This window comes from Hirsutella rhossiliensis (genome assembly GCF_020360975.1).
Source record: "Hirsutella rhossiliensis strain HR02 chromosome Unknown scaffold00015, whole genome shotgun sequence".
Classification (NCBI taxonomy): domain Eukaryota; kingdom Fungi; phylum Ascomycota; class Sordariomycetes; order Hypocreales; family Ophiocordycipitaceae; genus Hirsutella; species Hirsutella rhossiliensis.
In genome coordinates this window covers 958,280-973,568 of record NW_025408681.1, presented here as the reverse complement: position 1 = coordinate 973,568, position 15,289 = coordinate 958,280, and the positions used below count along the sequence as shown (strand labels likewise).

General features: G+C 60.6%; 3 protein-coding genes across 3 annotated transcripts; 2 read left to right on the top strand and 1 right to left on the bottom strand.

The window, feature by feature from the left end:
- Positions 1-321: 321 nt before the first annotated feature.
- Positions 322-1,647, bottom strand: HRG_10264 (ubiquitin-conjugating enzyme; the record flags this gene model as incomplete). The annotated part of the gene is made up of 1 exon (XM_044868735.1): positions 322-1,647. One exon carries the CDS (start codon positions 1,645-1,647, stop codon positions 322-324), a length of 1,326 nt encoding a protein of 441 aa, XP_044716090.1.
- Positions 1,648-4,792: 3,145 nt separating this feature from the next.
- HRG_10263 (uncharacterized protein) lies at positions 4,793-6,414 on the top strand (the record flags this gene model as incomplete). The annotated part of the gene is made up of 2 exons (XM_044868734.1): positions 4,793-6,190; positions 6,364-6,414. 2 exons carry the CDS (start codon positions 4,793-4,795, stop codon positions 6,412-6,414), a joined length of 1,449 nt encoding a protein of 482 aa, XP_044716089.1.
- A 1,919-nt stretch (positions 6,415-8,333) lies between these two features.
- HRG_10262 (proteasome-substrate-size regulator domain-containing protein) lies at positions 8,334-14,392 on the top strand (the record flags this gene model as incomplete). Its single annotated transcript, XM_044868733.1, has 3 exons — positions 8,334-8,797; positions 8,901-14,247; positions 14,330-14,392. The coding sequence occupies 3 exons, from the start codon at positions 8,334-8,336 to the stop codon at positions 14,390-14,392; spliced, it is 5,874 nt and encodes a 1,957-aa protein (XP_044716088.1).
- Between the last annotated feature and the right edge of the window lie 897 nt (positions 14,393-15,289).

Genomic DNA, 15,289 nt, shown 5'->3' with positions numbered 1-15,289 from the left:
CTCGACCATGAAAAGAAGGGATTAACAGTGGAGGTGGGGGAGGACATAGACAACGAGGGATGACCAGGGAGGGACATCAGTCGAGCACGCGGTAGGGTTACCCACCATATCCTGAATATTCTATGAGTCACCTTAGGAGGGTGAAAGGGGGGAAGATCAAAAGCAGGCATGGTATTTATGTACAGCAAGAGATTTTTGATAATGACTCTTTGTTGGTTCTTCTAGCATAGCGCCCCCGGGGGGGGAGAGCCCCAAAAACACGTTTGACTCTAGGCATTCCCTCCTCGAGCACCTTATCGTCTCGACGGGAATATGCTCTCCCTACCAACGCCCGGGTTCGATGCCAGATACTCCAGATGGCTGTTCTATGAGATGTTCCGAGGACCCCCGTGCCCTGGCGCCATGATTTGGCCCTGTAGGCCTGCTAGGGGCAGGGACATGATCGGCTCCGCAGGCCTTGAGCCATGACTTTAGCCTTGTGTCTTGGGCCTCGACGAGCGTGGCCCAGGTCGGGGAGAGGAAGGGGTCTTTGCCATCGTCGGCCCCAGTATGGTATTTTGTCGGCGCGCGTTTGAGGCACTCGAAGAAAGGCAACGGCGCAAAGGGCCACTCGCCCACATTGGGGCGTATGTCTTGGCCCGACGCGCCTTGGCCACTCGCCCGATGGTCGGCGCGTGGCTGCTGACGGGCGGGCCTGGGCGCCCCGCTCTCGTGCTCGGCCAGGGCGCGCTCCTCTTCGACGAGCTGGTTGAGGGCGGTGCCGCGAGCGGTCCAGTCCTGCCACGTCTTCTCTATCTGGAACTCGGACCAGAGCCTGGCCAGCAGCAGGGTCCAGACGTGGGTGGCCTCGTGGCCGCGGTGGCGGTCGTCGTGGGCAGTGGCGGCGCGAGGGCCGAGCTCCCTGGCTATTTGGTCGGCGACGAGGGCGTCCCACTCGTCCTCGAGCAGGGCCTCTGGGACGAGGTCTTCGTTGATCTCGACAACCTTGTAGACCTTTTTCTGGAAGAAGCGGTCCTTGAGCCCGACCATTTTCGACAGGGCGCGCGGCTGGGGCTTGCGCATGCGCAGAAAGGGCTGGCCGTAGCTGGTGGAGCAGAGCGAGGGCACGCGGCGCGACGTCTTGTCGCCGTCGTCAAGGACCGACCTGGGGCGGGGCAGCACCGACGAGGTGTATCGGGGCGACTGGCCGGGGGATGCCGTGTTAAAGATAAGGGGCTCCTTGGTACGTAGCGGACCCGATGCCGGCGATGGGTTTGCAGATGGCGCGGCGGCCCGGGCAGCGCGCGATGCGGCCGAGGATTCGAGGCGGGCGCGGACGTGGTCGACGACCTGGGCGTGCTCTGCGGACGCGGGGTCGCGGGCCTTTGCGAAGAGGGTGAGGAAGCGGTACCCAGCGGCCATGGAGGCGTAGACGAGGCGGAGACTGTCATAGGGCCGGTTCTTGGCGAAGCGCCGGCGGACGACCTGGACCACGGGGCCGGGGCCGGGGGCGGAGGCCGGGGAGGAGGAGACGGGGGCGGCAGCGCGGGCCAGGACGTCGGGCGGGAGGGGGATTTGGCTGGCGGAGCGGACGAGGGCGCGGTAGAGGGCGAGGACGGCAGTGCGGTGGCGCGAGTCGCGGGCGGGGATGTAGGGGAGGCGGCGCATTGTGAGGGGGTTTGGAGATTTATTCGATCAGGTCTGTTTGATCAGTCGTTGAGCGGGTAGCATCATGGCTGGCGGCGGTGGTGCGCAGGCCACCTGCATGCGGGTGCTCGTTCGTCTCTCTCGGTGTGTATGTGTGTGTGTGTGTGCTGGGCAGCGAGGATGTCGAGTTGGCATGGGTGCCTCGGGGCAGCACTGGCGAAGCTCGAGGTTCACCGGGCGGGATTTGCTGGGTGAAGCTTTTTTGCGGCTCGGTGTGGCTGGTGCATTGATTATTAGGTGGGGCCGGGTCCAGGCTCGAGTGTATGTAGGGTATTAGCGCTCTGCCCTGCTGGCCCGAGACACGGGCGTTTCTGGGGACGGACAAAGAAAAGGAGAGTTGGGCATTGTACGGATAGGGAGGCCTTTGTTGACGAGGTCCCGTGGGATCATGATAAGGTGTCCGGGGAAGCAACGGCGTGCATACGTCGCAACTACGGACGGTGGCCGGAGACCCTTGACACACTCCAGCTCTGGCACATGCATCATGATGGTGTGCTGCACACACGCCTGTAGACGGTTGCATTGCAGATTAGTCGTCTTGTTGGAGCGGGTGCGAGACGGTTGGATTATTGATGCAACCCGCATGCGGAATAGGCATGCGGGCTGCATATGCTGTACCCAGAACATGGCAGCGTGCACGTGTTGAACGTGGGGATGAGGTGAATTTTGCCAGACAGAGCCAAAGCATGAGTCGACGAGGCCCCGCCCGGATGGCCTGGAACAAAATGCTAATCTCCGCCGGCCACGGAGCGGACTTTGCAGGCATTGGCGGGCCAGACAACGAGCCCAATTGGCAATCAGGCCTCGGAGTCTTCGGCCCCGCCCTCCGAAGTCATGTCGGGTGTTACAGTGCTACGGGGACTTGCTCATGTGATGTGTCGGTGGAGAGTGGGGTGCAGGGGGAAACCATAAAGTCCGCTCCGAAAACGACGGGCGTTGCTGCTTATGAAGCACCGGTCCTGTATCGGTCCTGTAGCCGGCACTGTAGCCTGTGCTGTAGCCTGTAAGTCAGGTACATGCGCAATTGCCGTCCATGCATGCATGCAAGCCAGCACGGCACGATTCCAGCCGCAGAATGCCACCACCATGCTGTATACATAACATACGTGCATATGTGCGGTATTATAGGTATATGGGTATGCCAGGTTTGATGATATAGGCCCCCTTGGACGTCAAGCAAAAGAAAAGGAAAAGAAGAAGAGAAAACGGGGCCAATCCCGGCAATCCACAGCCTCTAGAAGCCTGGCTGGCCTGCTGCGGCTGAAGCGGATAAAAAAAGACGGCCATGTACGGAGTAATAGTGTGTACAGTACTGTCTGTACTGTACATGCTATAGGGCAGGCAGCCTTGGCACGATGATGCATGCACTATCAGTGTCGGGGTTTGTTGACTTTCTCGTGCTGTTTCTCGTGCTGTTTCTCGCTGTCTCGGAGCAAGGCCGTTTTGGGTCGTCGGGAGCTGCACGCACAGCACTGTATTCAGTGATGTACATGCGGAGATGACTTCATCATTACTGTTTTCTGGATTCCGCGACGAACCGATCGACGCCAGATGGATGATGTGACAATCCCTCCCCTGTGTTCCAGCCACCCGTCCCTCGCCCATACACCACCAGGCATGACCCTGCTCACCGGGCCGCTAAAGCAGCTAATACTGTACTGTACAGTACTGTAATGCTCCCGCCATCGGTCTGCCTTGCAGAACCGGCTGGGGGCAAGGCACGCTGCAATGGCGATGAATTGCCACTGCGATTTTTAATCACGCACTCGCCCATAAACACAGGCAGCAAAACCCCCTGGAGCGATCCTCATCCGCCAAGCAATGCAGGAACACCGCTCAGAGTTGAAATTGTACGTTCCTGTACCGTACAGTACCTCCCCTGGAAACGATGCCACTAATTATAGCGCCGGCAATGGGGCCACTTGCTTGCTGCATGACCCTCCCTCTGCTGACAGTGGCCGACGACGGGCTCGCTCGCGGCCTTCGTTCCTCGCGTCCCGGTGCAAAGTCGCCTCGCGGCCTACGGCGAGTGCCTACAGCGCGTGCCTACAGCGAGTATCTTACCTCTGTCGGGAGTAGCGGGTACTTGGTGCCGTTGTGCGTTGTGCGTTGTGGTGTGGACATGTATGTACAGTGTTTGCGCAACAGGCGAGGCGGGACGAGATACTGTGCAACAACGGAGAAGCCTCTACGGAGTAGTGGTAATTAGTGCTTGCTTCCCGCCGGGGAGGCCCCGGGAGCGCAAAAGGGAGAGTCAGAGGGTTGGTGCATGGGCCCATGTGCGAATACGGCATGTAAAAGGTACGGCAGCCGCCGTCGTCTTGCTGCCACTCGTCCGCACGATCCGAATCCTTTGCCTTTTGCATCGAGTGTCCCTCCAGTCCTCCGAGGCATGCCTCGCCCGCGTTGCCGTGAGGTGAGCAAAGCCCATGGCCATGCACTCCGTCACCGCCCCCTAACACACTCGACGCAGCCGTTCCCCAGTCCAGTACCAAACAGGGTCAGACAGACGGGCAGCTTCCCGGGCTTCGGTCTGCTGCTGGACGCCGTCGCTTTGTGCCTGCACGTCCTGCCTTGAAACCGGGGGCACAGCGCGCTCTCTCCCTCCCCCTTCTACCCGGGCCACTGGGCCATTCATTCATCCCGACTCGCTTCCAACAGCCTTGCTTCTTCCGGCCAACTCGACTGCAGCGCGCGTCCCGGCTCGCTCTTTGTTGGCCCCTTTCCATTATTTGGCTCGTCATTCTCGTCAGTCCGGCCAACGCGGGCCGTTCTGCCCTGTCTCACATTGACCGCTTCACCCAGGCGGGCGCACGGCTGGCCGACGTTTCATCTCATCCTGCTCCCACGCCTCTCTCCCCGGTCTCGCCTCTTCCGACATCCCTCCTCCAGCCTTGGGAGCATCGCCTGGGGAGACCGCAATCCTTAACCGGCGGGTCCAAGCGACTGCACCTGCCGCACCGTATCTGCCTCCTTCCTTAAGCCCATCTAAATCCAACCACCCTCCCCAACCACACCTGACCGGGGAGCCAAACACTGCCCTGCCTGCTCATCCTTGCAACCAAGCCTGTCTAGACCTTGCAAGAAATACAGACGAAGACTAGCCATGTTCCTCCACTCGGGAGCAGGCCTTCATGGCCACGAGTACTCGGACAGATCACCCTCATCCGCCCAGTCGCCGCCGCCGCCGCCGCCAACCAGGCCTCGATATCCTCTTCTGCGCACCGCCTTGCGGCCGCTCGCCCCTTCCGAGCCGAGCCCCTCCCCTCGACCTCTGTCCCACCAAGAACTGCCCAGCCGCAGATCTTCCTTCGCGCCCGATGACTATCCGCGCCTCTCCTCTCTCTCCTCCTCGCGCCGCTCCGCCTCTGGCAGTCTCGTCAAGAAAGACTTGGCTGTCAGGTTCCGCGAACCACAAATGGAACAGGCACAGACGCCCATTCCCAGCGAGGATGAATCCTCCGTTGTCGGCTCTGAGCCGGGCGACAGCGCCAATGGCTCGACTCGTCGGATCAGGCGGAAACGCGTTCCTCGAAAGATGACTCGTTTTGCTCTCGCACACCCGGCCCCTCAACTACGCACCAAGCAACGGAGGCTGGTGCAAATACGCCCGCGCCTGCTGCTCCAGCTTCAAGAGGTGGGCGACAGGCGCGCCATCCCGGCCTTTGACGTTGTGCCCTCCGGCTTGGTGGCTGGCAGCCTCATCATCCCCCGGCTGGCCAAGCGCTTTCCTCGCATGTTTCGAGTCAAGCCCGAGCTCGGCCAGGACGACGTGCTAGTGGTCCGCAGCGACGACTACGGGCCACCCACCCCTACCCCGTCACCGTCCCACCCCGATGGCACTGTCCATGACCAAGATGTCCTCGCCGTCATCAGTGCCATACCTCAGCGGGGCAGCAGTTGTGCCGAGATTGCTCTCGAGGACGGCTCGACCTGGCTCGCAAGTCCAATGGCCAACGGCTCCTTCGAATTCACCTCGGTCGACGATTACGGCATCACGACCACTGCCAGATGGGCCCGAAGGTCTTTGCTTTCAACGAGGAATAGCTCCGCATCTATCGGACCCCCCAACACACCGCCCTTGGAGCAAGCACCGGGGTTCAAGTGGACTTTCAGCGTCATTGACCCATCGTCGAGGAGGCACCCCATCATGGGAAGCCTCACGCCCGATTCGCTCGAAGTCTATGACTCGTACACCACCTTGTCGACCTCAAGCCGGCGCTACCCCCCGTCGCGAACCATTGCTCCAGATTCTCTCGATCAGAGGGACGCGGCATCCCCGTCGGTGCCTCGCCAGGACGAGCGGACGACTGTCGCGGTGGCGCAGGGACTCAAGAATCTCATGCTGGCTACGGCGACCTGGGTCAGCCTGCATCAGCGCGGCTGGCCGGCTTCTGCCAATCCCAAGCTCGCGCGGTCTACGTCATACGGCCGATCCGGCGTCCCGGGAATGGTGGGACGACGCCAGACATTTGCCGGCTTCGAAGGAGTCGGGCCCTGCCCCGTGAGCCCGCGACAACCGTGTCTACGGCCCTCGGAAGGCCAGTGCGATGTGCCAGCTACGAAGCCCAACGTTGCGTCTACACCCACGAGGGCCATGTCAACTGGGCGGGCATTCATGAAGCGGAGAAGCATGCGTGAACAGGCTGGCAAAGCACGGGATACTGACTTGTCAAGGAGGAGCTTGCCGCCGGGCTCGGAGGAGAGGACTCGGGACCGGCGGGATGAAAGCACGACGACGTGCCGGCCGAAACTTCGGCAATGGATCCAGAGACTACTGGATCGAAATGGGAGCCGAGAGAAGAAGAGGGAGAGGGAAGTGGCCAGGTGCAAGCTAGAGGTGGAATGATACGCCCGGATCGCCTTGTCCGGATGGGTGTATAATAGATATATAATTCACTGCACATAATGCAAGACACGATGCCGCTCCGTACACTCTTCACTTGACGCTGTGGACGGGTGGCGTGGCGCGATGTACTGAATTTTCTTGCCTAGGCGCTTTTTGCCGAAGTTGTCCGACCCTGCGGAGGCGGGAGAAAGGCCGTTGGGTGGCGGAGGGTCACTGCATCTGGGTGGAGACTCTGGTCCCGGCTCCGTTCGGCACGATGGGTGCTTCGGGAGTGGGTCAAGTTCGGTTCGGCCTCGGGCTCGCGGCGGTGGGGCTCGAGTGTCCGCAAGAAGGAGCGTAGACTGACAGACAACCCGCTCGTCAGTCATTCACGGATCATGCCCATACCGCCGAGCAGGCCGAGCCGATGACACGAGAGGCGGGCGGAAGAACGGGCTGGCTGCGGAGTGACGTGTCGTGGGCGCCTGGAGCCCAGCACAAGGGCTATGGACTGGAGGCTGCGGCGCGGGAGATGGCCTGGGAAAAGTTGAGGTGATGCTACTACTACTGTATGGCGGGCGTCTCAGTTTGGGATCAGAGCAGGGAGGGTTTGTTTGATTGGGTTGGGACCAGCCCAAGTCGCCACTGACTGCACTGTACGAAGTACTGTAGGCAGTTGGAACTCGCAGCTACTGCTTTTCTGCGCTTACCAGACCAAGAGCATATGTACCTTACCAACTTAACTGGTAGATTGATGGGAGTGAGGGAGTGAGGGAGTGAGCGGCGGACTTGTTGGCGTGGCGATGCGGACGACGGCGTGGTCTGCGGAGCGGGCGGGAGACAGTACAGCACCGTACCGTAATTTTCTTGCGGTCCAGCTAAAAATTACCTGCATTGGCTACGCACTACCTAGTAGAAGCCTAACCTCCCGCCGTCGCAGTTTGCGGCGTTGATGGCACTGCAGTTCGTGGCCTCGTGATCCCACAGCTAAGAAGCCAGGAAGGACACAGCAGGTACCGGCAGAGGTAGCGAACCCCATGGCCGGTATGCAATACCGATCACCCGATATCGCGCTACCGAGGCCCTTGTGCAAAAGACTGCGGCCGGCGAGGTAGATGCCTAATCTGCATCCGGTACCTGCTCTGAGCCACGGAAGCGTCCGCTGCCTGCTGATCCCCCGTGAACCGTAGACGTTAGGGAGGTACTTGCATCCTTGTGTCGCACATTGCCTCCGTTCGGCGTTCATTGACTTGCCGTCTGTCCGCCAGGCTGCTGCCAGCTGATGCGTGCGTTCAGGTTTGCTCCCGCTCGCCTACGAATCCTCGCCTCTCCACTCGCCGCTACGCTGCATCTGGAAATACCATTGTCGCGGCTGACAAACGGCCTGGCGTCGCGGCAAACGCTACCTGCCCGCGCAGGTACCTCTCTAGCTGACGCCTGCAGCTGCCGTGGGTACCTTGGCCGACCTGCCGTGAACCAGGCTTCTGCTGCTGGCATCATCGCGTCCTGGACCTCTTTTGATGAAAACCCGTTCCGCGCCCCGAACCACCCGCGCCCATCCCCTCTACACTTATTCTCATGGGTATCAGCGACCACGTTCTTTGCTCTCCCCGACTCTAGCTCCTCTCCTTCGCCCGGCCGCAGCTCCCGCTCGCCCTCATCTGACAGGGCCTGCTCGCGACCACCGGGGAAAAAAGGAGCAAAGGCAAGCAAGACGCGGAAAAAGAAAGCATAATAGTGGCATACTTTGGGCTTCCATCTTCAACAGGTGCTCCCCCACCGCCCCGGTAGCTCCACGACGACGGCGCCCGGCCCGGCCATGGATGAAAACATCGGCCTGCGGCACGAGGGCTCCCACGCCGCCCTTTCGGCGTCGGCGACCTCGCACCTCATGACCAGCTTCGCCATGTACGAGCCTGTCTCGCGCGCAACCTCGCCCGGCATCCCCTGCTCCAAGACCGACGAGGACGACAAGAAGCGGTATCGTCAGAGGACCTTTGCCTACTTCCAGCAACTGCCCTTTGAGGTCGAGGAGGAGGCCCAGCGCGACACCGCCCTCCATGGCATCCTCAAGCACCTCTACATTGCCATCCGCGCAGAGGACTTTTCCCCGGGTGCCCTGCACTGGACTAAGGAACTTCAGGCTTGGCTCAACCTCAAGTTTGAGATGACAAGGGAGCTGAGGGCCAAGCTGGCCAAGCTCTTTTACTCGCTCGCCTTAGCCCCGGGCCTCGATGCTACGGCGGCGGACCGCTTCTTGCGCATGGTCTTGACCCTCACTAGGTGCGCTCATCGCAGATGATGCCAACTCTTTCCCTACTTTCCCTTCAAACCTTGGGTAACCTTGGGTCATGGCAAACCCCTCTAACCCGCCATCGCGCGACAGGAAAAACCACTACCTGAAGCCCGTCGATGACCTCACTCTCGACTGGAGGCCCCTGTGGAACGAAATCAAGGCCTGGGTCCTGCCCTCGGAGGGCCCTGCCCACCAGAGCAACCGCAGACGAGCCACCAAGCAGCTCCTCAAGCTGTGCATCCACGCCCATACATACTTTGACCCCCGCGATCGTCCGGCCATGCTCGAGGAGCTGCTCCCCTACTTTGGCGTCAACGAGCTGCCCAATGCCTTCGTCGTCATCGGCGCGCTCAACGCCTTGCTGCCCAGCCATCCCGCTCCCGCGAGCGAGCCGCTCGCCCAGCCGCAGCACTTCTTGCCCACCCTTTTCCACCTGTGGTCCATTGTGAACCGCTCCAAGGTCGTCGACATGTTCTTCGTGGACCTCTTCTCGCGCCTGACCCGCGACCACATCCACTCGGACCACATCCCCTTCTCCGAGTACGGCATCTTCTCCAAGGAGCAGTCAGACCTCATCTTCACCGCCATGCTGCGCCTGACGCAGATCCCCGTGGGCCAGGCCAACTCGCCCTACACGCCCGTCGACTACCTCTCCGGCGTTGGCGTCTACCTGGAAAAGGACAAGAAGAAGTATCCCGTCGCATACATGATGTCCCGCCTCATCGTCAGCTCCCTCTCCCCGCACTGCATGGAGCACCAAGAGTCTACCATGGCCAGCTTGGAAGGCCTCATAGAATCCATAGACACCTTCTTCCATCCTTCCAACCAGGGGTCCTGGACCACCCTGCTCGCCCAGTTTGTCCTCTACCTGACCGACGGTTTCGTTTCGCGCTGGAACCGTGAGCAGAGCGGGGAGCTCGACATTCCCTCGGGCCGCATGATCAACCTCGCGCTGAAAAAGCGCTTCGTCCTGTCCCTCAAGGAAGTGACGTTCATGGGCCTCTTTTCAAAGAGCAACCGAGTCTCGCACTACTACTACAATGCCCTGCAAGGCCTGGCCTACCTCGAGCCCGACCTGATGCTCCCGGGAGCGTTACAACGCTTCTATCCCAGCCTCCAGGGCCTGGTCGAGGTCCATCGAACGACGTCGAGCTTAAACGGCCTGCAGATGATTGCAAACATCATGTGCAAGCTCAAGGGGTATCGGTGCCACATCACCGCGCTGCTGGCCCTGGCACTACCTGGAATAGACGCGAATGACCTCAACAAGACGCAGTACACCCTCAACTTCATCCAGAGCGTGGCCTACAGCGTGCCCTTTCAGCCAATGACGACCCCAGAGAGCCACATCCATGATACGACGCTGGCCATGGAGTGGGTCCAGGCCGAGATGGAGAGAATGGAGCGAGACGGCCAAAACATCCAGCTGAATTACCAGTCTGAGCTCAGCGACGAGGATGAGATGCGCATTCTGAGGTCGTCGACTGCCGGCTTTGGCGAGTTTGTCCTGACGCTCCTGGGCAAGATCTTCACACTGCTGGAGAACCTGCCAGACGCCAATCAGGTCCGGGGCGGCACGCCCGAGGACAATGTCATCAACGCTCTGCCGGCCGCGCTGTCCCCCCTGTTCGCGTCGCTGTCCCCGGAAATCTTTGACATGGCGCTCGACAAGATTGCGACGTTTGTCTCGGGCCACGTCGTGCATCAAGCCCGCGACGCCATGGCCTGGATCTTGAATGCACTCTGCAAGGTGAGCCCGGAGAAGACGCTCAAGGTCTTTGTTCCCATGCTCGTCGTCAACATCCGCAACGAGATCGACTACAACAACGCAGCCTCAGACCGGACTACCGGCACCGACTATCTGCCCCGAGACCGGGCGTTGGTCTGGCACGTCAGCATGCTCGCCATGGCCGTGGTCCACGTCGGCAGCCAAGTACTCAAGTACAAGGAGGAGCTGCTCGGCATCGCTGATTACATGCAGCAAAAGTGCCGCGGACTGCCCACCATTCTCGTGTCCAACTACATCCACCACCTCCTGCTCAACCTGACGCACACCTACCCCATCGACCACGCGCTGTACGAGCCCGACGTCATCAAGAGAGGGCTCGATATTGGCGACTGGGGGAAGACGACGGCGCCGGCGGACCTTACTATCCGATGGCACCAGCCGTCGCCGTCGGAGATTGAGTTCGCCGTCGAGCTGTTCGCGTCGCAGGTGACGTCGGCCGCGCAGCAACTGGAGCTTCTCATGAGCGACAACCCGCCCGTGAGCAGGGAAGGAAAGAACAAAGCTTGGTCGGACGAGGTGTCCCGGCTGATGCAGCAGATTCGGCTGGTGATTGCCGGCATGGCAATCATGTTTGATCCGAAACGCGCGTCTGGCGATGGCAATGGCGGGGAGCCCGATGGCGACAACGTCGACACGGACGGCGACGAAGTCACGATGGAGGACGAAAGCGCGCTGGCCGAGGACGCCGAGCAGGAGGAACTGCGGCCTCAGTTCCGTTACAAAGCTGGCTATCTCCTGAAGCCCGGGGAGCCGGTGTATGAGCGAATCCACGAGCTGCGCGACGAGCTCGGCCGCCTCCTGACCAAGGCGCACGCCTTTCTCAACGCAAAGCAGGAAGACGACGTGAACTGCTTCACCGCGCTGTGCTCCGCGTACCGCACCTGGATCACGGATGTGGGCATTGAGCGGTCTGCTCATCCATTTGAGAGGCACCTGAGACTCTACAAGGCCGACATTGCGGCCTTCAAGATCAAGGGTCTCAGGAAAGTCTATCCTCGTCCTTTGCTGATCAAGCGAGCCGAGGCGTATCACATTTTGCGCATGAAACACAACGCGTCTGCCAGGCACAAGAGCGAGCTTGACAAGCGGCTCCTGCTCGATCTCGCACAGTCGTGCCTCTCCCTGTACGCAGACGTCCGTAGGGTTGCACAGGGCGCACAGGACTCGTCGCTCAAGGCTCTCATCGGGGGCAGGCCCCTGGTCATCCCCGTGATCCTCGACGGCCTCCGCGCCGCCATCCAGAGCAATCAGCATGATCGGATCAAGGGCGGGATGTACACACTGCTGTTTACCTCTCTGATGAGGTCGATACTCAAGGACTGGCGGTTTGCGCCCGAGGCGATGCGACTGTACATTGAGACTGCGGGCATCGACAAGCCGTCCATTCAAGCGCTCGGATCCTCGGCCCTATATGCGATGTTCGAGTTTGGAAAGCCTCTGGAGCGAGCGATCCTGGTCGACGACGCCGTCGTCAACAGCATCATGCCCTCCGTGGACGTGTCGGCCGCCATCGAAAACAGGCACCAGTTCATCCTGCAGAGACGCAAGAAGGTCGAGGGCGCCAAGGCCGCGCTCGGCCGGGAACTGACCCAGCGGGCCAAGGGGGCCCATTGGAAGATTGCCACCAGATGCGCCATCTTCGCCACCAACCTGTGCCTCCGCTTCGACAACGTCGCGCCGGCAGAGTTTGTCGACCTGGTGGCGCACGGTACAAACGATCCCCATCCAGGCTTGAGGGGCTACTACCTGAGCTCCTTTACCGCGCTCTTCACTGTCATCGACATGCGGGCGGTGTACGGCCACGACTACACCAACTACCTCTTGGAAAAGGAGGTTGGTGACCGCAACAGGCTCGAGATGCCCGTGACCAAGGGCGACGCCGAGTTTACCCAAAAGTTCCTTGAGGCCTTTAAGGACCCGGAGGGCGCCGAGTACTTGGTCGACTTTGATCATCCCGGCTGGCTCGCCTGGGGAAAGAAGTTCACCGCGTTTCGGGCGCGCCCGTTGCCGTTTGACGCGTACGATGAAGTCGAAACCGGGGTGCGGGAGCACATCGGCAGGATCGTGACCAAGGAGTGGATTTCCCAGTGTTTCGAGTACTTTAAACAGGAGCCGCGGGACCAGTCGACGGACCGGTTCCGCATGAGCTACGTCTACCTGCTCATGCACGTCTTTGACCTGATGCACTACGGGAAGACGGCCGTGACCCTGGACGACGTCAAGGAGTTGACCAAGGGCGTGTACGGCGACGGAAGCGACAAGCACCAGCACCGGGCGACTTCTGAGATTCTTGGGGCGCTGCTGGCAGGATCTAGCGACGACCCGCCTGAGATCCGGAACCGCGTCTGGGAGTTTGCGGCGCCGATGCTGCTCAAGATCTTTACCGACGACTTGACGCCGGAGAACTTGCAGTATTGGCTGACCTGCCTGCACGTGGTGCTCGACGCCAAGGACCCTCGACGGTCGCACGAGATTGTGCAGCGCCTGCAGTCGTTCCGGCTCGACATGTCGTCCAACGCGGCATTCAAAGAGTCTTCCAAGGTGCAGTTGGTCGAGTTCATTGTGGCGGACGGCGGGTGGCATTTCCGCGACGTGAAACCGATCCTGGAGCACTTTGTGGCGCACATAGACCACCCGTACAAGGCCGTGCGTGAGGCAATTGGCCGGCTCCTCTCAGCCATTGAAAAGTCGCGATACCATGAATCGTTTGAGAGCGTGCCGAAGCTGCTGGAGGAGAACAAGAAGGCGTCTTCGATTGGGATCCGGCCGTACCAGCCCTCGGCAGAGCTCACCGACACCATCAATGACATTTTTGCGCGGCTGGAAAAATGGCGTCACGAGAGGACGCCCGGACAGCAGACGCCATCGTCGTACACGTCGGGTTCCAAGACGGTGCTCATGTGGCTGGACTGCACCATGTCGTCGCACGAGTGCATCGAGCTGGTGCCCTTTTTCGCGACGCCCTTCATGGAGCAGCTGCTGCACATGATGGATGTCAAGGAGGACCCGGAGCTCATGAAGCTCGCATACCATGTGTACCGCCACCTGCCCAACATCCCCTTGCGGAGCGGAGAGGACACGGAATTCAGCGAGGGGCTCATCCGGATCGGGCGGACGGCGGCAAGCTGGCACCAGCGGCTGCGGGCGTTGGTGAACATGCAGGTCATCTACTTTCGGCGCATCTTCCTCATGAAGGCGCCGCAGCGCGACGCGCTCTTTACGGCCGTATCGGACATGCTAAGCGACTCGCAGCTCGAGGTGCGGTCGTGCGCGTCGACGACGCTGGCGGGCATGATTCGCTGCTCGCCGCGACAGATCCGGGACCCGATGGTGGCGCGGCTCAAGGAGCGGTTCGAGGGCGAGCTGCAGCAGAACCCGATGCCCCGGCGAGGCCGCAACGCGCCGGGGACGGAGACGCCGGTGGACGTGCACAAGCAGATTACGCGGCGGCACGCGGCGATTCTCGGATTGGGCGCCTTGATCGAGGCGTTTCCTTACGCGACGCCGCCGCCGGAGTGGATGCCGGAGGTATTGGCGACGCTGGCGAGGAAGGCGTCTGGCGACGCGGGCGTGGTGGGCAAGGCGACCAAGAGCATCTTGAGCGAGTTCAAGAAGACTAGGCAGGACAGTTGGAACGTGGACCAAAAGGTATTTTCCCATTGCTTTTGCCTTTACTGTCTCTCGAATTTAAGCACCAAGGGGCAACGAGGAAGCTGACCAAAATCGGCAGTACTTTACGCAGGAGCAGCTCGAGGACCTCGAGGGCGTGCTGTGGAAGAGCTACTTTGCCTAGACAGGGAAGAGGGACTGCCTAGTCGAAGATGAAGGCAGGCTGCTGAGCACATGGCCTGCGACGGGCGACAATCATGCGATGAGGGACGGACAGGAGAGAGGCGGCTACGGGACAGGATCAAGGATAGAGCCGAGTGCAGTCGATGTTGATTGCCCGGGTAAGCGGTGAATTCAGCGGCAGGTCAGCAAGCGTGGACCGAGGAGTAAAGAATTGAGGCTGAAGCGGTGTTGGAGTAAAGGTTGGCTTCGCGATAGAAGGGGCACAATCGACTCAGGCAGTGTTTGGCGCGGCATGGGACTCGTTGTGTTGAAGTGACGCCTTGTTGGATGTCAAGATGAGCCTCGTGGTCGAGGTGAGTGATTACGGGAGAAGCAGCAAGACGATGGTCCATGACGAGACGGGAGGTAGCCGGGCATAGTTGTTGGTAACTGGAGAGAAATGACAAGGCACTCTTTGTGGATATGCTTCGCCACAGACAAGCCTCGGTCCCTTGTGGGGAGAAACATAGCTGCATGAGCCCCGGGCAAGGATTCCTTAGCCTGACTGGTAGGGCTGGCACGAGGTCTATTAGGCTTCCGGCTGTTGTGAGGGTTGGATGCACAGTGCATGTGCGAAGTGTTGTGGCTGTGCAGGTAAACCTATGCCGGAACGCGACTTTGTTCAGCACTGTGTGCACTGTACAGGCTGCGAATGACTGAATGCGATAGTGCAGCAGTGCTGGCTGCGTCAACCTCATCTGCCCATCTCCCTCTTCCATCTTGAGCTCGCAGCGAGATATAAAGAGCGGGCGTCCGCTCCTCGCCTGCGCCTCTGCTTGAGGTGACGAGCTTGTCACGGTAACATGAGGATTCACGGACACGAGGCCGCCATTAGCAGCAGTCGCAACAGCTGGGAAAC